The sequence below is a fragment of the Poromitra crassiceps genome (genome assembly GCF_964638095.1).
Source record: "Poromitra crassiceps genome assembly, chromosome: 6".
NCBI lineage: Eukaryota > Metazoa > Chordata > Actinopteri > Beryciformes > Melamphaidae > Poromitra > Poromitra crassiceps.
Genome location: NC_139627.1, coordinates 43,210,983 through 43,235,982, shown reverse-complemented (window position 1 = coordinate 43,235,982; position 25,000 = coordinate 43,210,983). Strand labels below are relative to the sequence as shown.

Genomic DNA, 25,000 nt, shown 5'->3' with positions numbered 1-25,000 from the left:
CAGTATAATAGAAGATGCAAAAGGGCCAGATCAACGATCCACCGTCAAAAAAAAAAAATCGATTCTGAAAACGTGTTAACACGTTGTTGGCAGTCAACAGCTGGATTCTGAAAACGTGTTTACACGTTGTTGGCAGTGAATGTGTTAATACATTCTGTTTCTCTCTACATATCAGTCTGGATTCCAATCCGTCCACAGACATCTCCTTCAGCCAATCAGCGTCGCCAAATCTAATCCTTCAGCCAATCAGAGTTGGATCCAGTCAAATCCAATTCTCTTGTTCTTGTTTAATTGTTGTTATTGAGTCTATTTCTGCAATAGCTGCACTTATGGCTGTTTACTCTACGAACATTGACGTTACTGCTCGTTGCTTCGGGAGGCACCATTACTGTTTTGACAGTGGCGTGCGTCCCTGATTGGCTGGTTACGTTGTCAAGTACGAGGCAGGTCCCCGATTGGCTCGTGCAGCTTGTAATCTCTGGAACTCGCTGGAGGCCAGTCTGAGCCACAGAATCAAACAGAATGTGAGGGTCACGTGATCAGAATGGTTTACCATCCCTGGTTCCATCAATATTGGTTAGCCTGATATGGGCATGCTGACATATAGGGCTGGGCGATAATTCAATGTTATCGACCATGTATCTTTCAGTGGAATCATATTGTGATGATATGAAGATATTTTAAAATCGTGACACACATTTCTGCTCTCTAAATTGATGATAACAAGCTAATTTAACTTAAAGGATAAGTTCACCCAAAAATGGAAATTCAGTCATTATCTTCTAGGTTACTCATCCCCATGCCGATGGAAGGACAAGTGAAGTTTTTTAGTCCACAAAACATTTGTGGGGTTTGTTCATTGGGTGCCCCCGGGTGCCCCCCCCCCCCCACCACCACCACCAATCATATATTTCTAAGTTTGCTCCCCCATTTTAAAACATAGCAAGGGACAGGCAGGCACCCATGCTTGTTCATATTGTATAATGTTTTTTACCATCATTTTCTCTGGTTCTGGGGCTGTATTAATATGATCATTTATTCCGATGTTACTTCTACTTCATTCTTATCCTATGTTTTGAATAAACAACGTCTGGAGTATAAAAAAATGCTATAAATAAACACAACTTAGCGAAAAGAAAAAGTATTATGAAAAAGGTGTTGTTCATAAGGCCTGAGAAAGGTCGAGTGGGTCAATTTACCAAGAATAATGTTCATGTTATTGTTATATGTTTTGATAACTTGGATTAGGTTACTGATTACAATTTTTAACAATTAGTAATTGTATCAGGTTACATCTTTAAAGTAACCCTCCCAACCCTGTGGGTGCGTGTGTGGGAGAGAGAGAGAGAGAGAGAGAAACAGAGAGAGAGATGAAAGAATCTCACCTCATTACTGTCTCAGTGTGGCAACAGGTTACGAACAGAAACAGGAAAACACACAAACCGTAATGTGTGTAATACTATGTGTGTGTGTGTGTGTGTGTGTGTGTGTGTGTGTGTGTGTGTGTGTGTGTGTGTGTGTGTGCCACTGCTTAAACATACCAAAGCACACTCAATCATGGAAACATACACACCCACATACACACCTTTTCGCTCTGATTTTCCAAAAAAGGCATCTCTCTCCCAGTCTCCCTCCTACCCCCCTTGTCCCTATCTCGTGCGCGTACACACACACACACACACACACACACACACACACACACACACACACACACACACACATGGTCTCATTAGTGGCTGGGCGCTGTGTGCGTCTGGCTGAATCTTTGGGTCCGTGACTGTCTGCCTCTCAGACGGAGCAGCTTCAGAGAAAAAGCTTGGCCCACGGGCATCTGGAGAAGCGGCTGAGCCCGGGAGGGAGGGAGAGAGAGAGAGAGAGAGAGAGAGAGAGAAACTCACACACAGCCTCACTATGATCATCTTCACTGCATGACACTTGGCCCACACCAGCTCCTCTGGCTGGCAGTAGATCAGCGGGGGGTAAAGCAGGACATCACGTCAAAATAATTCCAATCTAAAGCATCAACAGCCCCACGCGCCAGATGGGTTGTTGTTACACCAAACCATCTGGGAAGTCGCCCTTGGAAACTGGTTGGAAAAGGGCAGGCGCTTTCAAAAAATACCTGGCAGGTGATTGGATGAACCATCTGTCTATCACGTCGTCTATCATGGGCCCTATTTAGGACTGTAAAGCAAAAATGAAGCACACTAAATGTCTTAGCCCGTTCTTAATTAGCAGTCGCAGTAAGGTGTGTTTTCTAAAGTTTATACAGTATAATTAAAACAAACCTGAGACTTAAGTTCAAAGCTCCTCTCAAAAGGTGATCGCTAGACTTTTCCTCTATATACCCATGCAGCGTCTAGGCCAGGCATATTGGTCTTGGTTAGAAACACAAGTTCCATGCATGCTCGTCTTCTAGGTGGTATGGTTGTTTTATATATATATATATATATATATATATATATATATATATATATATATATATATATATATATATATCTATGCTACTTAAATAAAAGAAGTCTATTCTGACAACCTGGTGTGCGCTGGATTTCCTTTCTACTATATATATTGTAGCGTATCGGGTAATTACGTGTATTGGGGTGTTTCCGTGCTTGGCTAGGAACTGATATGTGTGGGTGTGTTCCTAGGGGGAAGGGAATATATGTGACCAGCGGCCGGGGCGGAGGCCAGTCAGGCCATGTGGGCGAGCTGACCGGGTGGTTGCAGAGCTAGCAGCGAAGCTAGCTGCTAGGAGCTATATTGTGAAGACAAGAATAAAAAGCCTGTACCAACTTCAAGTCTCCAGTTCCTTGGACAAATACTCACTTTGTTACATTGGTGTCAGCAAGTAAAGCGGTAACGCCTCTGATTCGGCCGAGAGGGGAGAGGGTGAGAAGGAACGGCAAAAGAGACTGGGTGGTGCGGTTTTTGGGCTCTAGATCTAGCGCTAGTAAGTTAGCTACCAGGGGTGCTAACTGCTAACTGCTAGCTGCTAAAACCACGTGCGATGGTGCGCGGAGAATGGCCATCGGTGAACGGGAGGAAAGGAGAGCTGACGGCGGGGATCAGCTCGATGCTGGCGGGCATGGAGGCCCGTGTGTTGAGAGAGGTCGGACGGCTGGTGGAAGAGACTCCTGCCTGGGCAGTAGAGGTGATGCGGGCGCTGCGAGAAGTCATGCAGCGGGTGGACTTGATGAGCGCGGAGGTAATGCAGCGGGGAGAGCGGCTGGAGGAGCCACGGAAGAGACTGTGTTGGACCTGCAGAGAGCCGGGCCACGTGGCGAGGTGGTGCCGAGGCGGTCCCGGGAGACGGACCGGGTATGCGGGACAACGACATGGACAGCAGGGAGCCTGCTGGGCATGTAGCGCGATCGGACATCTAGCCAGAGAGTGTCCAGAGGCTGTCGGAGATCGGGGGGCAGCGGGAGAAGAGAGACGTGCAGGCGGCGGACAGGTGAGACTCTGCTGGACTTGCCAGTCACCGGAGCACTTGGCCAGGGACTGCACTGAGAGTGTGGAGGCCGGAGGTGAGACGCAGGCTGGGAAGAGCGTGAGCAGCCGGGGAGAAGAGAACGTGGTGACGGATAGGAGAACGGTGCTGCAGGGGAACAGCCAGAGGGAAGAGAGGGACATCGTCTGCAGCGTTGTTACAGTCGGGAGAGCGACGCTCGTGTCTCCGAGTGAGCGAGAGGGGTTACCGCCGGGGGAACTGGCCCAGCCTAACCGCTATACACCCCCTAACGTTGCACTGCGGAGAGCCGAGGGGAAGATCGACGCCGGTGGTGTTCGCTCTGCTGTCCTCAACCCTGGAGGAGGGGGACGGAAAAACGAGCGGAGAGTCGAGGGGAAGATCGACGCCGGTGGTGTTCGCTCTGCTGTCCTCAACCCTGGAGGAGGGGGACGGAAAAACGAGCGGAGAGCCGAGGGGAAGATCGACGCCGGTGGTGTTCGCTCTGCTGTCCTCAACCCTGGAGGAGGGGGACGGAAAAACGAGCGAGTGCGAGGCCGGGAGGACGACGCCAGGGTCATCTGGAGAGTCGACGGGCGCGAGTGGAGACCGGAGGACGAGGATGTCGATCCGGTGCTCGTTAGTGCATTTGGCTACTGGAACAAACAAAAGGGGGGCTTGTGTTTAAAAGAAAAAGAAAGTTGATGTAAATGTGGGTTGAATTGAAATGTGGAAAAAAGAAAGGAAATAATGAAAAACTAGACATTATGGAGTGCCTAATGGGAAACTAGACATTATGGGGGTACCTAATGGAAAACTAGACATTACGGAGTACCTAATGAAAACTGGACATTATGACGGGGGTGCTGAAAAGAAAAGACTGTTTGTTGGGGAATTAGAATTTGATGTGGTGATGGGAAAAAATATTGTGTTGGGTGTGTTTTGGTACAGGGGGATGTGTGTGGGTTGTGCATGTCGCGTGGAAGCGACATTAAATTTGTGTGGGGGAAATGTAGCGTATCGGGTAATTACGTGTATTGGGGTGTTTCCGTGCTTGGCTAGGAACTGATATGTGTGGGTGTGTTCCTAGGGGGAAGGGAATATATGTGACCAGCGGCCGGGGCGGAGGCCAGTCAGGCCATGTGGGCGAGCTGACCGGGTGGTTGCAGAGCTAGCAGCGAAGCTAGCTGCTAGGAGCTATATTGTGAAGACAAGAATAAAAAGCCTGTACCAACTTCAAGTCTCCAGTTCCTTGGACAAATACTCACTTTGTTACAATATATATATATATATATATATATATATATATATATATATATATATATATATATATATACATATACATATACATATATACATAATATATATATATATACTGTAGCGTAGCGCTAACTCGCCAAGGAACCGGAGACTTGAAGTTGGTACAAGGCTTTTATTCTTGGCTTCACATCAGCACCTAGCCGCTAGCTTCACAGCTAGCTCTACACACGACACCCGGGCCCCGTTCCAATACCCATACTTGTACTTCTTTCTTGTAGTATGTACTGCCGCTGCCCTCACAAAGTATGGATTGTAGTGTGCAGCATGCACGCAAAATGCATACTATTGGGACACACTACATTTGGACCCCAGGAAGAGTAGTCCTACACCTTGGTGTGGACTAATGGGGATCCTTAATAAACAATAAACAATAAACTACATCTGTCGTCACGTGAGCTTCCTGAACTCCGACCTCTTGCTCACTTCCGCCGACGTCCGCAGCGCCACATTTGAGTTTTTGTTTTTGTTTTTTTATTCAATAAACAAAGTCTGGCAGTAACAAACAGTACATTATACAAAAAATTCAGACTAAACAATTACAAAATTGGAACAGACAATCAAATAAACAAAATAAAATAAATAAAGCAAAAACATTAAGTCAGAGTTCTAAACAGGAATCAAGATATGCATGTTTTGGTACACACCATGCTTGTTTGGTTTTAACATATTTCAAGGCTTTCTTAAAGTTAATTATCTCATTCATGAACACGCAGCTCAGTCAGTGCGACGTAACTCCAGTAGGTGGCGGTAATGCACAAAAAGTTGTTTGCCAACCGCCATAAAACATTAGAAGAAGAAGAAGACATAACTTCCTGCTGCGCAAAGGATTGTGGGGAAGATTGGCTGGTGAAGCATGCATCGATGCATACTCCGAAATAGGAGCTGATGTAGTACAACATCCTGGTACTCTTGGCATACTGCATCTGACATACTATGTATTGGGACATACTAAATCTTTTTTTGCCTACTAAATAGTATGGAAGTATGTGTATTGGAACGGGGCCCCGGTCAGCTCGCTCGCATAGCTAGACTGACTTCCGGCACGCGGCCGCTGGTCCCATATATCCCCCTTCCCCCTAGGAACACACCCACACACATTAGTTCCTAGTTAACACAGAGACCCCACAATACACGCCATTACCTGATTCGCTACAATACATATACACATATACATTCTCCGCTCCGCTCCGCACGAAGGCAGCTGGCTGCTTGGTTGTCTGTGGCTCCCAATAGCGTAGCACCACAACATGCTGAATCCCACTCGACAGAACACGCCAGGATTGGCCAACGCCAAATCCAGTCCACAGAATGGTCAAAACAAATTAATCGACACGCTATGGCCCGCCTCTCTGTCATCTCAGATTTGTTTTCAGTCTGAAACGTCTCCGACCCTCGCACTACTTGGGTTCCGTTGGGTTCAGCTCGTCTGACCCTTTTAAAGTACATCACAAATGGTCCAGTTGGCTGCAACTCAACAGCACGGCTTAATCGAGAACCCTACTTCCGGGAACTTTTGTGAGGTAAAAAAAACTGGTCCATTGGAGTGAATGGAGATGTCGCAACTCTTCTATTCTCTCTTCTGCCAGGGACAAAGTCCTGATTGGTTGATTTAAATCCAGGGACAAGCAGGAGGGGGCTGGAATGAAATGTGCACAGCACACAGCCGGTGTGGTGATGATGATGATGCATTATTGTCAGGAGGATAGCATTTTTGCTTAAGTGATTATCTGTTTTTTTTTTGTGCTGGTTGATCATTGCATTGGTAAGGATGGACTGGAGTCATATTTTTTGATTCAGAGATGGAGTTGTCATAAATAACTTGCAGTAATCAAACTTACTAGTATAAGCAGGTGTTATGTTTTTCTCCCGGTGTGTGTGTGTGTGTGTGTGTGTGTGTGTGTGTGTGTGTGTGTGTGTGTGTGTGTGTGTGTGTGTGTGTGTGTGTGTGTGCAGAGATGGGCGAAAATACATCATAAAGTATTTTGATACAAATTACAAATACTTGCTCAAAAAATGTATCACAATACAAATACAAAATACCTGTCTGAAAATGTATTTGAGATACAAATACGTATTTTGTATTTTGAAAATACATTAAAATACATTTTATAAAAACTGATAAAGAGCTGCAACGATTAGTCAATTCATAGATGAATTGCCAAATATTAAATTAATTGCCTATTTTGATGATCTATTAATCATTTAGAGACATCTCTTTAAGGAAAATGTCCTAATTCTCTGATTTCAGCTATTCAAAAGTGAAATTTTCTGGTTTCCTTAGACAGTAAATCCTCTCTTTAGTCCTCTGTCACAGTATGTGTACTCCCTAACACACTGCAGTTCTTCCATTTTAGTTTGAGTTGTTTTTCAGTAGAACTAATTTCTCCTTCAGCTCAGCTGTTAATCACCTTCTGTGAGGGCTTTTGACTTAAAGGCAGCATTTCTGCATGTTAACCTCAAGTTTTGGAACTTTGACTATGTTTAGCCATAGATATCTGACATCATAACACAATATATAAATAACTGAAATAGGTAAAAGTCATAGTAGGTCCCCTTTAAACAACTTCACATTCACCACCATGTCAGTAACTTGTCGTCACAGTATTTATTTAACGCGCAAACATATTTATACAACTAGAAAAGGTTACATTTCAGGAATTGAATGCCCTGATATACTGTAGTTCAGTTAGTTTTTTTTTTCCAGTGCAACTTATTTCTTCAGCTATTCACATCAGGTTTCAGTTTAGTTCAGTTAGTTAGTTTTTCAATACAACTTCTTTCTCAATCTATTCTGAATCATATCAGCGTTCAGTTTAGTTCAGTTAGTTGTTTTTCAGTACAACTTATTTCTCTATCTATTCTGAATCATATCAGGTTTCAGTTTAGTTCAGTTAGTTGTTTTTTCAACTTATTTCTCCATCTATTCATATCAGGTTTCAGTTTAGTTCACTTAGTTGTTTTTAGTACAACTAATTTCTCCATCTTTTCACATCAGGTTTCAGTTCAGTTAGTTGTTTTTCAATACACCTTATTTCTCCATCTTTTCATATCAGGTTTCAGTTCAGTTTAGTTCACTTAGTTGTTTTTAGTACAACTAATTTCTCCTATTCAAATCAGGTTTCAGTTCAGTCCAGTTAGTTGTTTTTTAGTACAAGTAATTTCTCTGTTTATTCATATCAGGTTTCAGTTTAGTTCACTTAGTTGTTTTTAGTACAACTAATTTCTCCATCTTTAGTTTAAACCTGTGTCAATGTTTACATGTGTCAATTTGAGAATAAAAAGAAAAATGTATTTTATGTATTTGAAATACACAAAATACAAGATCTGAAAGTATCTTGATACAAATTACATCTCATTTTTCTCTGCCCAGCCAAATACAAATTACAAAATACAAAAAAGTAGTTGAAATACGTATTTCAAATACAAGTATTTCAAATACTGCCCATCTCTGTGTGTGTGTGTGTGACGTGTGTGTGTGTGTGTGTGTGTGTGTGTGTGTGTGTGTGTGTGTGTGTGTGTGTGTGTGTGTGTGTGTGTGTGTGTGTGTGTGTGTGTGTGTGTGTGTGTGTGTGTGTGTGTGTGTGTGTGTGTGTGTGTGCGTGTGTGTGTGTAGGTGGTGGTGTGTGTGTATGTGGGGGGGGTGTTGCAGTGCCAAATTATTTGGAAACCATGCTAGGGACAGGGTGAGGAAAGGAGAGCATGTGGACGGCTTCAGCGCGTCCCAAGAAAAAAAGTAGACGCCGCGGAACTGCGCGCCCCGGTTGCTCCAGTCTGCAGTTACCGCAGACTGACTGCAGGAGGAGCAGACGGGGAAGTGGAGTCATGGCGTGTTTTCTGTCATATATTCTGCCGATTATCAAGATTTACCTGCTCGGTTTGAAGGTGCTGCTGGCTCAGCTGTGTAGCAGACCTTTCAGGTTGCCAGGTTAGTTCAACTCTTCCTACATAGCTGACACCTCCATGGCTTACACTAGCCGTGACAGCCAGGCAGGAGGTGTCATTCTCTCGTATGCCGTGAACCACACTTTCCATTGAAAAAATAACTTTACGTGAACTTGCGTGTCGCCAAACGTACGTATATTGTAGAACATGTTGTAAGACCTTTTGTGAATGTTTAGGACCCACAGTTGAATTCGGCATAGGCTACATTCAATACACGAGCAGCAATAACAAAATGAATACATAAACAATATTGGTTCCCCCCTGTTCCAACGTAACACCAACACTGGTGGGCGCGGCGGTAGCGGCCACAGAGAGGCAGTTAGAACAGTTGAGATTTTATTGAATTAAAGCGCTATTTGGTAGCTAATTTATATGCCGAATTTACCAGAAGACCATGACGAGTCCCTAAAACGCTCAAGTTATGTTCTCCGAGGCGTGCACGTGTGCTGCTAACCAAGGCAGCATTATATAGCCAAAGTGTTGAATGAAATGTGGTTGCGTTCTCTCTCTCTCTCTCTCTCTCTCTCTCTCTCTCTCTCTCTCTCTCTCTCTCTCTCTCTCTCTCTCTCTCTCTCTCTCTCTCTCTCTCTCTCTCTCTCTCTCTCATACACATCAACCACATAAGAACTCCTGCCTGCTCATTATTTTACATGTCACCAAATATCACAACAAAACTGGTCTAATAAATTCGATAACTTTGAACTCACCAGTAAGCCCAAAGTCACGCCCACTTCCACGTTCAGCATACAAACCAAGGGATTTCATCCACCATTCATTTTCCCATCTACATTTCATTAAACGCTGATAGAAAATAAGCCAAAACTAAAAATGTATATATATATACACGTTTATATATATATATATATATATATATATATATATATATATATATATATATATATATATATATATATATGTATATATATATGTGTATGTGTATATATATATATATATATATATATATATACACACATACATACAGTATATACTATATATACATACATTACATACAGTATATCTATATATTAGGGGTGTCACGATACACTCAGTTCACGATACGATACGTATCACGATACTGGGTTCACGATAACGATACGATACGATACGATTTTAACAATATTTTTTTAAACTTGAATAATGACAATATATGACTGGAAAAGTAGTATTTTATTTGAAATGCACAAATACAAAACATGCTGTTGTGGGAAATTGTTATTACAATAACAACTAGAAAAAACATGAGATTGGAGATAAGGCTTATCTTGAAATAGAATGAGTTACACCGTCACTTAGATTTACTTTGAACTAAAAGGTTTCTCAGCAGTATAAATTCTCATTATGCATCTTCAGCTTTTCTTCAAACTCAAACAATACTTTTCTTAGTCTATTTTTTATGCATCTTCAGTTTTTCCTGTCAAGTAAACAGTTTTGCCAGAAACTCAATTGAATGGTTTCTCTCCTGTATAACTTCTCATGTGTCTCTTCAGAGACTTGTTCAACTGAACTACTTTCCACACATTGAACTTCAACAAACAAAGACGTTTCTTTGTCTATTTTTGAAAAAAAAAAAAAAAAAAAAAAAAAATCACGATATGAGATTTCATCTCAACGATACATATCGTGACGTTTTACTATCGCGAAATTTCGTGGGACGATATATTGTGACACCCCTACTATATATATATATATATAGTATACACACACGTGTGTGTGTGTGTGTGTGTGTGTGTGTGTGTGTGTGTGTGTGTGTGTATTTGCTGTGGCCAGCAGGTCGGTTGGTTGGCCCACAAAAAGTTCACCACGCTTTAGCGGGCACAGTTTTCCCCCTAGGAGGCTGAAATTTGGCATGGAGGTCAAGTGTGTGTGTTTGTGTTCATGCCAATTGGCTAAAAGGGGGGCTGTGGGGGGACACATTTGACAATAGTGGATGACGTCACACCCTGACTGACATCGCATATCTGGTCGGCCGCAGCTATTGTGAATTCACAATTTCACGCTTGTTTTTAATTCATTTAACTCATTGAGTGCCAGCCACTTTTGGAGAACGGACGCTCCCAGTGCCAGAGTTTCAGAGCGTTTTCAGTAGGGCTGTGCCGATTCACTTATCTCCCGATTCGATACTATCACGATACTTTGGTGCCGATTCGATATATATTGCGATTCACGATTATTGCGATTCTACGATTATTGCGATTCGATATTACGATTTATTGTGATTTTTGTTTATTTTTTTCTTTTCTTTTTTCAGTTTGTTTGCTTTTTTACACTAGATTAGAACATGGGAAAAGTTGAATCATACACTAGAGACTGTATATTATATATCATGAGTAGGGCTGGGCGATATAGTTAAAAACAGGGGCGGACTGGGATCATAATTCAGGCCGGGCATTAGATACCAAGCAGGCCAGGCCGATATGGGCCAACGCGCGTGAAATTTGGGCCGTTTGAAGCCAGATTTGGGCCGTTTGAAGTCCAATTTTACAATGAGATGCACCCACTTTAACCCTGAAGTGTAATTATTACTTCAGACTAACTAATAAAGTAATAAAACCACTAGTAAACCAGTAGGCGGCGCCTAGCCTGCTGTTCAGTGAGTAGCCTGACTGCAAGCACCAAAATTTTTTTTTTTTTTTTTTTTTTTTTTTTTTTTTTTTAAATTTGCGATTATCGATTCTGGAATAAAAGATCGATCCAAAAAATCGTGACATTAAAAATCGCGATACTTAGGTGAATCGATTTTTTCTCCCACCCCTAGTTTTCAGTGATTTCTCGAGGCCCACAGAATATTGTGTGATATTACTATGTAAACACCGAACACGCACAAAGAACGATGAGACTCTCTTCTATCATCTGCAAAAAAAAGTTTATTGATACCATTTTCCGTTCTTTAGTTATGAGCCAGAGAAGATAGGTTGTGTTGAGCAAAAAGACACGTTTCAAATTAGAAGCTGAGTTATTCCGCCTTTTGTGAAATGAAGCATTTCAAGCACATTCACTGAGTCTGAAGCTAATATTTTCTGATGTAGTGACGTGGTGTAGTTGTGTGGTGCCCTGCGTGCCCCACCCCCCTCTCCCCCCCTCAGCTGCAAACTCCTCCCCACACTAACACACAGCCTAACACGCACCCAGTCTATTTTCGGAGCGCTCCGTTTTTGTGCGCCGGCTCCCAGCGCGACACGGAAATGCCAAACCGGACTGCAGGGAAAGGTTTGGCCCTTCGGCGTCGGGTGCTGCCTTTCTGGCGGCTAATCGTGTGGAGAAACTATGCAGACAGACAGGCAGAGGCAGAGGGGCTCAGTTGTGGGCGCGGATTGACTGCTGTTCGCAGCCAACGTCAGCTGCAGACAGAGCAATCTATATGGCTCTGGCTGCAGCATGAGCGGTTTCTCTTTCATCACGGGGCTTTTTCCTGCTGTTTTCTAGGGATGGGCATCGAATTTCGAATTTTCGAATAATCGTTGTTATTATCAAGGTCGACTTTTATTATTGAAAGTCGAAATTCGCTTATTGATTTTTTTTTTTTTTTTTGTGTGTGTGTGTGAGTGAAATGTTGCATTGTCCCCTGATTCTAAGGCTACGTTCACACAGCCATCCTTAGTGCTTGAATCTAATCTTTTCCCCCCTAAGTGACTCAGGTCAGTCTTTTTCATGACTGTGTGAACAGCACAAGTCACATTGAAAGTGACTTTTTTAAAGACGACCTGGGCTACTTTCAAATGTGGAAAAACATCAGATTCGAATCTGATGTTTTGGAATGTGACTCCGGTGTGAACAGACATCTGGCCCATATCTGACTTAATGCTTCAATGTGACTTTTACATCATTCCAGAGCGACATTCGTCACTATTCTGTGCTGGCGGGAGGAGGGAGGACCAAGCAGGCAGATTGTGATTACAAACATGGAGGACAGCTGTGAGGGAGCTAATCAGTGGAGGGACAGTGAGGTTTTAGACCACCTTATAAGTATTAGCAAGAAGTAGCAGCTATTGCTCCACAGAAAGCCATCATTAAAATGTTGGCTCTCTTTCTCCTCCTCGCCATCTGCTCCCGTATTCGCTGGCTTCCACTGCACAATAACTTGTAAATTAAACTGTAAACAACAGATGAAACAACATCGTCAGCTACCACCATGTTTACTGCTGTCTTCTTCCGGGTTTACGTAGAACAGCAGTGTTCTGCGTGTGACGTTATTGTTGTTCTGCGCATGCGGGTCACTTCATGTCCGTGACCTGTTCACACTGGAGTCTGATGTGGGCCACTTTTGAAAAGTCTGTGTGAACAGCCACACAAAAAATCAGATGTGAGCAACAAATCAGATTCAAGCACTAAGGGTGGCTGTGTGAACGTAGCCTAAGTATAGTCGAATCGCTTGGTTTGAGCAAGTATTTTTTTTTTATAAGCAACCTCTCCCTCTTCATGGGATTTCATCTGCCATTCATTTTTCCATAAACCTTGCTTAAAATGCTTATAAAAATTGTTTTACTTGCTCAAACCAAGCGATTCGACTATACTTAGAATCAGGGGAGACAATGCAACATTTCACTCACAAAAAAAAAAAAAAAAATGAATTTTTTTTTGGAATTTCGATTAAAAGTCGACTTTGGCCAGCGAATTTCGAATAGTGTTTTTGCTAGAAATGCCCATCCCTACTGTTTTCCGGACCTTTCTCTAATCTGGAGAGCACTGTCGCCACCTAATGAGTCCGTAAAATAGGTTATACACCTTCAATAGCTACAATATTTGTACAGGAGATGCAGGAGGCTTTGATCCACATCCCACCGTCAAAAAACGCATTTGACGTCGATCGACGTCTTTGGCACTCTACGTCACTATTTACTTTGACGTCGATCGACGTCCTTGGCACTCAATGAGTTAATTCATTTATTTTTTCCGTCCAAGTGAAATGTTACGTCTCCCCTGATTCTAAATGTAGCTGAATCGCTTGGTTTGACCAATTAAAACAGAAAAATGAATAGCAGATGAAATCCCTTGGTTCGTATATGCTGAACGCGGAAGTGGGCGTGACTATGGCTCTCTATGCAGCCCGGAGGCCAGAACCAGCCCTCATGATGGCAATAATGTGGGTTTCCCTGGGCCATACCGGGACATTATAGTGTTTTTGTATTTAGTGTATTTTTCATTCAGGTGTAACATTAGACATCTGTTTTGAGTTGGTACCAAAAGCACTTCTCTCACCTTGAAATAGAGTCCTGCTTTCAACTTTTTTCCTTTTTTGTGAGGATATAAACAGCTTCCTGGTTGAATAAGATTCTCCCTGCTATCTGTCTGTCTTCTTCTGCCTCTGCCAGCGATGCCCAGACAAGATGGCAAGGTTGCCATAGTGACAGGAGGAGGCAGGGGAATCGGTTACGAGGTGGTCCGCCACATGGCCAGCCTGGGGGCACATGTTATCATAGGTACAGTATCAAGCACCACACCGCTGCTGTCTGCCATGCACATAGGACCGGGAGCGCGAGACAAACATTTAACAGGATAGACACACAGTATTAAAAGTATGATGAAGAGTTTTGCAATTTAGCTGGTGAGGGTGTCATCGCTGCCAAACCTGCATGCTCAATCAGTTTCCTGCCTCAAACCTTTATTTGACACACTGTGTGATTTTGGGCTGTCCTGTCCCAGGCAAAAGATGACCAACGTGAAAGAAACATGGAGATATCTTTGGTCGTGGCTGCAAAAGCACTCGTTGCGTCGTGCAGTGAGAGAGGTTCGAAGACGGCCCTTGTCACAGTCTGTGACCAAAGATATAGCCTAGGACGAATTCTGACTGTCAGAAATTTAGGGTGACAGCTACGACGAGTCTGATAACAACCAATAGAAATGCTGCATGATTGATCATATCAGTATAGACCAGTGGAGGGCTGTCAAAATTGGCCCAAAATCATGTTCGAATATTCCCTCTAAACAAAACATATTTATTCAGTCAGCATTAGTACAGCCTACACTTTTGTAATGTTTTTAAATAGCCAGGCAAACGATGTATGTTTTTATGTTGCCCTCTTGGCCCTTTGAAAATGGCCATGCCAGTTTTCCCCTCGCCAAAATTTTGCCTAACTCTGGAGCGTTATTTATCCCACTTCCCCACAAGCTAGGTTGACAGGGTACATGCTTTCATATGGTAAGTATCATCACACTAGCCTTAAAAATGAGCCCGCCACAGCCTCTGAAATACAACAATATCTGGCATTTTTGTTTTTCGGTTCTTTTTGTCAAATCCATGGCGGGCCAAAGCAAACAGAGCCCAAATTGGTCAGCCATGGTCGAAGAAATGATGGTGAGGATGCTGGTCTTTTCTCCTCTCCATTGTGTGAACAGCAGAGTGTGCTGAGCTCAGTGAGTCCAGCTGAAGGCTCTGCGTGTCCATGCAGCAGGAGAGCAGATGGCTTCAAGTGGATGCTCTGTCAGGTTCTCTGTCTGCTGTGTGACAGGCAGCATGTTGGCTCTGACTGAAGGACCAAACCAGACGGTAGTATCGGCAGTATCATTCTCAGTTTGCTGTGACATGCAGCATGTTGGCTCTCACTGAAGGACCAAACCAGACGTTCGTATCGCCAGTATTCCTCTGTCTGCTGTGTGACAGGCAGCATGTTGGCTCTCACTGAAGGACCAAACCAGACGTTCGTATCGCCAGTATTCCTCTGTCTGCTGTGTGACAGGCAGCATGTTGGCTCTGACTGAAGGACCAAACCAGACGGTAGTATCGGCAGTATCATTCTCAGTTTGCTGTGACATGCAGCATGTTGGCTCTGACTGAAGGACCAAACCAGACGGTAGTATCGGCAGTATCATTCTCAGTTTGCTGTGACAGGCAGTATGTTGGCTCTCACTGAAGGACCAAACCAGACGTTCGTATCGCCAGTATTCCTCTGTCTGCTGTGTGACAGGCAGCATGTTGGCTCTCACTGAAGGACCAAACCAGACGTTCGTATCGGTAGTATTGATATGATATGTTTGGGATGGATCTGCCCGTCCCTAATGCGCCTTCAGAAGCCGTCATTCCCGCTGATCCGTCTTCAGATGCAGCAACATCATCAAAACACTTTGTTTCCATCATGAGGAAATGTGGCGGCTTTTGATCTCCACCGGGATAGAAATGCTATTTGTTGTCAAATCCCCCCCCCCCCCAACACACACACACACACACACACACACACACACACACACACGCACACACACACACACACACACACACACACACACACACACATAAGTGCCCCAAACATCCCACACATCAGTGAAAAGCCAGTTTCAGGCAAATTAGGCATTTCCTCAGCACCCGCTGACAGACTGATATGACCACAAGATGTGATTACCAGCCGAGACAGGGCGGCTGGTATTGTGTGTGTGCGTGTGTGTGTGTGTGTGTGTGTGTGTGTGTGTGTGTGTGTGTGTGTGTGTGTGTGTGGTCCTGGAGACACATATAGAGGCCATTTACACCTGGCACTACATGCATTTTCTGTGATCAGAATCAGATTGCAATCGGATAGTGCTTGACCACTTGAAAGTACAGGTGTAAACGCCCCCAAGACACATTGAAGATGGATTGCAATCTGATTGGCCAGACCACACCTCCGGAGTAGCCTGGGTAAACCCATCCCCCATGTGACCTGCTCTCAGACCTGCTCTCAGTGACTGAGAACTCTGAGAGCAGGTCACGTGGGGGATGGGTTTACCCAGGCTACCTCCGGAGGTGGACGCATTGTGACCACATTGAACACAAGTGTAAATGCAATGTGTCCTCTCAATCCGCATACAGCAACTGTATGCGGATTGAGAGGACAACCGCAAATTGCAATCAGATTGCAATCTGATCACCCAACACGCATGCTAACGCCAGGTGTAAATGAAATCAGGCTAATGTGGTCAAGCACTATTCGATTGCAATCTGATCACAGAAAATGCATGTTAGTGCCAGGTCTAAATGGCCTCACAGTTGTTTCTCATTTTGTTCGGCCACTTTGCTGCGGTACTGCTGCACTGCGGTGGCAGCATGGGGGGTCTTTTGTAAAGAACAAAGAAAACATTTAAATAACAAATCCCCCACATAAGGTACTGCAGCAGTACCTTGGAAACCCATCAGTAAAGTGGCAAAACTAAATGAGTAACAACTGTATTGTCGCAGCAACTACCACAGATGTCGTTTTTAGTTATTTGCCAGGTGTTATATATCTGTGTTGACAGAGATAGCGTCAAAACCGTGCAAAATGCAGGCTCAAAACTTTACAGGTGTGTAGTTGACATAAAAATGAAGGTTGAGTTCAAACATGGGCATGATCCGACCAAGGGGGCTTGCCCCCCACATTGGCACAATTTTGCCAACGCGACAGCGTCAAAACTGTGCAAGATACAGTCACGAAACTTTGCAGGTATGTGTAGTTGACATAGAAATGGTCGAGTTTGAAAATCGCCGTGATGCTGGCAAGCGCCAACCGGGTGTCGAGGCTGGTGTGATCCCAAGTTGGTCTCTAGTTTCTTTCTGTTTATTCTAAAGTCAAACAGTTGCATGTTGTAGCTCTAACATGAGTCATCCTGGCCTGAGGCTAAAGTCAAACAGTTGCATGTTGTAGCTTTAACATGAGTCATCCTGGACTCAGGCTAAAGTCAAACAGTTGCATGTTGTAGCTCTAACATGAGTCATCCTGGCCTGAGGCTAAAGTCAAACAGTTGCATGTTGTAGCTTTAACATGAGTCATCCTGGCCTGAGCCTAAAGTCAAACAGTTGCATGTTGTAGCTTTAACATGAGTCATCCTGGCCTGAGCCTAAAGTCAAACAGTTGCATGTTGTAGCTTTAACATGAGTCATCCTGGCCTGAGCCTAAAGTCAAACAGTTGCATGTTGTAGCTCTAACATGAGTCATCCTGGCCTGAGGCTAAAGTCAAACAGTTGCATGTTGTAGCTCTAACATGAGTCATCCTGGCCTCAGCCTAAAGTCAAACAGTTGCATGTTGTAGCTTTAACATGAGTCATCCTGGCCTCAGCCTAAAGTCAAACAGTTGCATGTTGTAGGTTTAACATGAGTCATCCTGGCCTCAGCCTAAAGTCAAACAGTTGCATGTTGTAGCTCTAACATGAGTCATCCTGGCCTCAGGCTAAAGTCAAACAGTTGCATGTTGTAGCTTTAACATGAGTCATCCTGGCCTCAGCCTAAAGTCAAACAGTTGCATGTTGTAGCTTTAACATGAGTCATCCTGGCCTCAGCCTAAAGTCAAACAGTTGCATGTTGTAGCTCTAACATGAGTCATCCTGGACTCAGGCTAAAGTCAAACAGTTGCATGTTGTAGCTCTAACATGAGTCATCCTGGCCTCAGGCTAAAGTCAAACAGTTGCATGTTGTAGCTTTAACATGAGTCATCCTGGCCTCAGGCTAAAGTCAAACAGTTGCATGTTGTAGCTTTAACATGAGTCATCCTGGCCTGAGCCTAAAGTCAAACAGTTGCATGTTGTAGCTCTAACATGAGTCATCCTGGCCTCAGCCTAAAGTCAAACAGTTGCATGTTGTAGCTCTAACATGAGTCATCCTGGCCTCAGGCTAAAGTCAAACAGTTGCATGTTGTAGCTTTAACATGAGTCATCCTGGCCTCAGCCTAAAGTCAAACAGTTGCATGTTGTAGCTTTAACATGAGTCATCCTGGCCTCAGCCTAAAGTCAAACAGTTGCATGTTGTAGCTCTAACATGAGTCATCCTGGCCTCAGGCTAAAGTCAAACAGTTGCATGTTGTAGCTTTAACATGAGTCATCCTGGCCTCAGCCTAAAGTCAAACAGTTGCATGTTGTAGCTCTAACATGAATCATCCTGGCCTCAGCCTAAAGTCAAACAGTTGCATGTTGTAGCTTTAACATGAGTCATCGTGGCCTCAGGCTAAAGTCAAACAGTTGCATGTTGTAGCTCTAACATGAGTCATCCTGGCCTCAGGCTAAAGTCAAACAGTTGCATGTTGTAGCTCTAACATGAGTCATCCTGGCCTCAGCCTAAAGTCAAACAGTTGCATGTTGTAGCTTTAACATGAGTCATCCTGGCCTCAGGCTAAAGTCAAACAGTTGCATGTTGTAGCTTTAACATGAGTCATCCTCCTCACCAGAATAAAACATTGCCATTGTACATTGATGGGGTACTGCATGACCCAAATACGGCCATCACATGACCCTATCACAGCTTTTTTTTAAGGTTTTATCGCTCATTATTATATGAAATATTACAGGTATAGGGCTATATGAAATCCCATTCATTTTTTTTCTAATTGCATTTTTGTGTGTGCAAATACTCGATCGATGTTTGTTTTTTTGTATTACTTTGGTGTCTACAGCCTCTTCGACATGTTTGTCAAAGTGAAAACCAAGTTGTGAGGTGAGGTGACGTAAGGGTCCCATGCAAGACCGGCCCCCCTCTCTAAACACCCTAATCGAAAACGGAATCATTTTCTCTAGGCCTATTTTACCATTATGAAATAATTTAGGTGACTACAATAATTAGGCCTACCTCTGATTTGGATAATTAGGCCTACTTTTATCAATTTCAGCCAAATTAGGTAAAATTCTGCAATATTCCATGTTTTACAGTGGATTCCATTTTTATAACCAAATTCCTTGATTCCGTCCGTTTTTTCCATTTTGCGGGAATCATATGCTTTCACTTTCATGTCAGTTTTAGACAATCGCATGCTTCATGTGTCTGTGCGCCACATCGCACTGTAATTAATACTCAGTCGTAATCATTATAGTAAATTGACTTGACATGCTTTTATGGCGCTGACTTTCTGGATATTGAAAAGAAGGAGGGGAAGAGGCTTTCACATTATAGAGCAGGGGTATTCAACTGGCGGCTGAGTTCCAAAAAAATAAATTCAGATTTTTTATATATATTTTTTTACAATGAAACATAATTTACTTATTACACCCGACTGGTTGTTTTTCAGATGGGATCTAGCTAAAGTGAGCTAAACAAGTCAGATCCACTATAAATGTTTTTCAGGAGATGCTGTGATGTAGCCACAAGAAAGGTGCAATATTAATGTTTTTCAGGAGATGGCGCTGTGATGTAGCAAATCAAGAAAGATGCATTATAAATGGTTTTTCAGGAGATGTGTGATGTAGCTAGCTAGCTAGGTTCTAAACAAAAGATATGGTTAAAATGTTTACAGTAGTTTTCCTGTCTTTCAGTATTTAATACTGTGCTAGATTCTAAACAAGAAAGAATGTTACAATTGTTTTCCTTTCCTGATGCCCTATAAATGATTACAATGCTGGGGTGTAGCTAAGAGATGTCAGAATTGACCAAATTATATTTCAAATGGCTGATATGTGTTGTAGAATACTTAGATTTGTTTCAAATGTGTTTACTTTTGGGGCTTTAACACAGCTTTTGTTGCGCAGAAATTAAGCACTTTTAAATGAAAATGAAGCTACTTTTGCAATGTAGTGAAATAAAAGTTTTGAAAATGTGATGGCACGTTGTGTCAAGTGTACATATAATGGGATTAATAGCTCGGGGAATGGTCCGGCCCCCGACCTCTTAGGTTTCTGACAATGTGGCCCCCTGAACAATTTAGTTGAATAGCCCTGTTATAGAGTATTAACGTTCGCCCTTTGTAGACTTGTCATTGCGGGTTGCGAGAATTGCAAAAGTTAACTTACAATCCAGAATTTTTACAATTCTGAAAACACCTAAATGTTTTCATTTCCATTGGTTGAAAAATGAATGGTGAGAAATGGCGATGGTTTCAAATTAACTGCTGTTTGTTTCAAATTTATGTTGAGATTCTACTATGCCAACATTTTAGTCTGGTGACTGGGTTGGGATTGGTACACACACTTAACTTTTTTTTATTCTTTTTTGTCTCATTTCACAAGGGCTTAGTGAAGCTGGGGTGTTTTTGGTTTGGGATGAGTAATCAGTTAACAACTAAATCGGCAGCCCAAATATCAGCATTAGAGTCTGTGTTCCCCTCCTACACCTCAGAACAGTGTTTTTAATGGTCAGAACGTGGACCTTGTCACCAGTTATAAATATATAGGCACGATAATTGACGACAAGCTCAAATTCGACCTGAACACTGACATGTTGTGTAAAAAAGGTCAACAACGTCTACATTGCCTGAGGAAGCTTGCAAAGTTCCAAATTGATAAGACTCTGATGAAACTGTTTTATAGTGCCTATATCGAGTCAGTCATTTCCTTTTCCATTGCCTGTTGGTATGGTAACCTGTGTATTAAGGATAAGAATTCCCTCGGAAAAATTGTGAAGGTGGCATCTAAAGTAGCCGGTATCCATCTGGACAGCCTCGACCATGTCTTTAACAGACAAGTACTTAAGAAGGCTTTGTCCATCCGTTCAGACGCAGCCCACCCTCTAAGCTCGGAGTACAGGCTCCTTCCTTCAGGTCGTCGACTGTGTGCCCCACGGGCCACAAAAAATAGGCACAAGTTCTCCTTTGTCCCTGTCTCCATTCGAGCATTGAACGCTGCTGAGGGAAGGCAGTGATGGTTTAGTGTTTTATTATCATTTTTTACTTTCAGCCTCCGCCGCTGTTTGTATTGTTTTATTGCTTCTATTGATTTTATGGTTTCTATTATTTTATTGTTTTTAACTATTGATTTATCTTTCCTTACTTTGTGCACTTTACTGGCCATTCGTGCACTTTATTCTACTACCTCACTTTACCGGTCGCTGCGTGTCTGCACTTTACTGATCGCTGTGCACTTTACGGATCGCTGTGCACCTTACTGATCGCTGGGCACTTTACGGATCGCTGTGCACTTTACCGATCGCTGTGCACTTTACCGATCGCTGTGCACTTTACCGATCGCTGTGCACTTTACCGATTGCTGTGCACTTTAATGCTACCTTGCACATTATCGGTCATTGTGTGCCACAAACAAGGTCCTTGATGTTTATTTAGCCTTTTATTTATTTTAACTATAGGCATGTAACATTTAACATGCTACTTGTGTTGTTTCTTGTCAATGTTCTTATTTGTTTGTCTATATGCTGCAACTCAATTTGCCCTTTGGGACACTAATAAACTTGAACTTGAACTTGAACTTGAACTTGCTAATCAACCTGGATTCATTATCGATCAACATTCCAGCTGACTGACTATCTTATCTATCTATTGATATCACATCTTAATTATGAGAGGAGTCAGGACACTGAAAATAATGTCTTTCTTTGGCAAGAGAGCAAGGAGAGGGGACGCTGAGGAGGAATCATATTAGAATTGGGCCGGTGTTTGACCTCAAAATGAAGAATGCAGACAGGGAAAAAGGCCACACAAAAAAACATAAGCTGTGAAAAACCTGATTTATATTTGAAACATTACAGTGAAACATTTATTATCTTCACCAGACAAAAGCCTGGAGGAGATCCTTTGAGCAAAACGAATTCCTGAATTTTGTGTAGATATGTTGGGATCAAATAGACGTTGAATGAATTAATTCCACTATATGGCAGCAATGAGACATCTTACCAACCGGGAGGGCGCAATTTAACTATTGTTTAGAAGACAGAACTGAATACTCAGCTGCCTACATACGGGCTGCCATAGAAATGGAAGGAAAACATGGAGGCACACGCGATTCTCAGCCCACCAGAAATGTTAATATATGTGCAAATAAGTATGTAAAAATTACAAAGTGGCAATATCTTTGGTTGATGTAGCTTGATGTCCAAGTGCCCTTTTTGTCTGCGGCTGATATGACTGTCTTTCAGAGGCTGTAGTGCGCTCAGTTTTAAGGCTAGGGCGAAGATCCTGATAACATATGAAACTAGAAGAGCTACCGCATCCATTGGTACCAAGCATGACATGCTATCTTGTCGGAAAGGGAGGTAAATAACACTCCAAATTTAAGCTAAATTTTAGTGAGGGAAAAACAGACATGGCCATTTTCAAAGGGGTCCCTTGACCTCTCACCTCAAGATATCTGAATGAGAATGGGTTCTATGTGCACCCAAGAGTCTCCCCTTTACAGGCAAGCCCACTTTATGCTAATCCCATGCATTTTTAGGATAATCACAGCCTCACGAATCTGTAAATCACAAACTAGAGACGTAGAGCATTCAGGGGATGTATGGCATGGGGATGGCCATCATAACACACAAAGGCAGACCTAACATTTATTCATGCTGAACTTTAAAAATAAATTGAAAAAAGAAATAATAATAATACCCTAATTGATTATTAAGAATCGTAGAAGATAAGAATTGAGATTCTTACATGAATGTTGTTGTTTTTGAAACAGCCCTAGTCATATCTATTCATGAGCCTGGCAGGGCCAGACTGCATTCCCCATTCAGCTCCCGAGTGTCTAAACTTTTAAGAAAACTTTGGTTTATTCACTGTGTGTGTGTGTGTGTGTGTGTGTGTGTGTGTGTGTGTGTGTGTGTGTGTGTGTGTGTGTATACCGCAATGTCAGTGTATCCTTGGAGACTGTCTGAGTGGAACATGAATGAGACTAGAGCACTACTGCTCCACACACACTCACTCATACGCACACACGCGCGCGCGCGCTCACACACACAGGCTGTCTTGATCAGGTCTCCCTTGTAAAATAGATATTTGATCTCAGTGGGACTAACCTGGTTAAAAATGGGTTAATGGGGCATTTTTTGGGGTAATGTTGTCTTTCTGCATAATGTTTAAAGCCCCCCTCCAGTGTATTTTGTCATTTTTAAGATATTTCATATGTTTCTGAGTCATCTCCTGACAATGTTGATTAGCCACACTGTTCGCCAAATATTCTTTTGACAAATATCTTTTGTGCTCAAGTTCAAAAAGTTAAGTTAGTTGACTAAAATGGAACAATGCCTTACGAGTCAATGGAACGCTATAGTCATACTTAATAATGATTAATAATTGATCATTCGATTCTGACTGAGGACGAGCTAGCATGTTAACTAGCTAGCTAGTTGTTAGCTACGTTAGCTAAGCCCGCTGCTTGCTGCTGTAACAACGTTCGTTGGGCTCAACGATGGGATAAACGACGATTCGATGGGATAAACGCTTGTGGAGATATGTGAAGGAAACTCAGACAGGCCGGCAGAAATTCCTGCCCTTATAGAGAGCCAAAGTGGAACGTCACTTCCTGCTTCAGCAGCACTGTACCAGAGATTTTCATCCGCCATTTATTTTCCCATAGACATTTTCTTTGGGAACTTTTAATCATTTTCCCTTTATTTTTATTACTGGGTCAATGTATAGGTGTGTGAAGGCTGATCCTCATGTATCCTGATTGCTCTATGTATTATGATTGACTGACACCTGCAGTGTCTATTAGGCACCGTTGGCAGCCTGATTGCCTGACTGTGATTGGTTGCTGCGACACCCCATTGTGCCTATATATGACTGCTGTCTGCATTCAGGTATTACTTTTGCCAGATGAAGGTCTTGTTGTGACCGAAACGTTGCTAAATAAAAGTCTGAAGTGAAGTCAGTGTGCGGGATTCTCCTTTTTCAACCCATAGACATTTTGTAAAATGCTTATTAAAAAAAAGAGTTTTACTGGTTCAAACATCGCATAACATTTCACTCGGACCAAAAAAAATATTTTTTCGATGTTTTTTTTAGTTTTGGTCCAAGTGAAATGTTCTATGTTCTCTCCCGATTATAGTGTTAGCTGAACCGTTTGGTTTGAACCAGTAAAACTCTTTTTATAAGCATTTTACGAAATGTCTATGGGAAAATAAATGGCGGATGAAAATCTCTGGTACAGTGCTGAAGCAGGAAGTGACGTTCACTTTGCCTCTCTATAGCAGTGCAGATGATGCAGCGCTGGCCTTCTCCTTGGCCCAGTCTAGTTGTTGGTGTAATATCCAGGTATGAGCTGCGTGTTAAGACCCTCTTACTCTGTCATGCTCCACTCGTTCATTTGTTCAGCAGCCAGCCAGATTATTTTAATGAATGAATGAGGTTATGTGTTGTTCATATCATAGACTGTAACCAGGACATGCCCTTAATTATGCATAACTTTGAACCCTTATCAAATGTAAATGGGCGAGTTATAAAATATATGTTCCCCCCACAGATGTTATGAAAAGGTGAAATTAGCTATATAGACCAAAACCAGGTTTCGGGCCAGGCTGTACAGATGTTTAATTACCGTTACAAAGTGGGGCATTTTAACAGGAACAACAGGACTCCTGAGTCCTGCCTCAAGTGGCCATTTGAGGAATTACAGCTTAAACAAAGACTTCCGCGACCTCAGGGGAAAGTGGGTGGGGTTGGGGCTTGGTTCATATCCACCCAGCCCAGAATATGCAGTCTGCAAATTATTTC

General features: G+C 42.7%; 1 protein-coding gene across 1 annotated transcript in view; it reads left to right on the top strand.

Moving 5' to 3' along the window:
* Positions 1 to 8,578: 8,578 nt before the first annotated feature.
* The window catches only part of LOC310778087 (polyprenol dehydrogenase-like), a gene marked incomplete at its 3' end in the record, with an annotated part of 63,141 nt that continues 46,719 nt past the window's right edge, over positions 8,579 to 25,000 (top strand). Inside the window, exons 1-2 of the mRNA XM_083638413.1 lie at positions 8,579 to 8,696; positions 14,023 to 14,130. Coding sequence (XP_083494539.1) covers positions 8,594 to 8,696; positions 14,023 to 14,130 — 211 coding nt within the window. The 5' untranslated portion in view covers positions 8,579 to 8,593. The remainder of the gene's footprint in view (positions 8,697 to 14,022; positions 14,131 to 25,000) is intronic.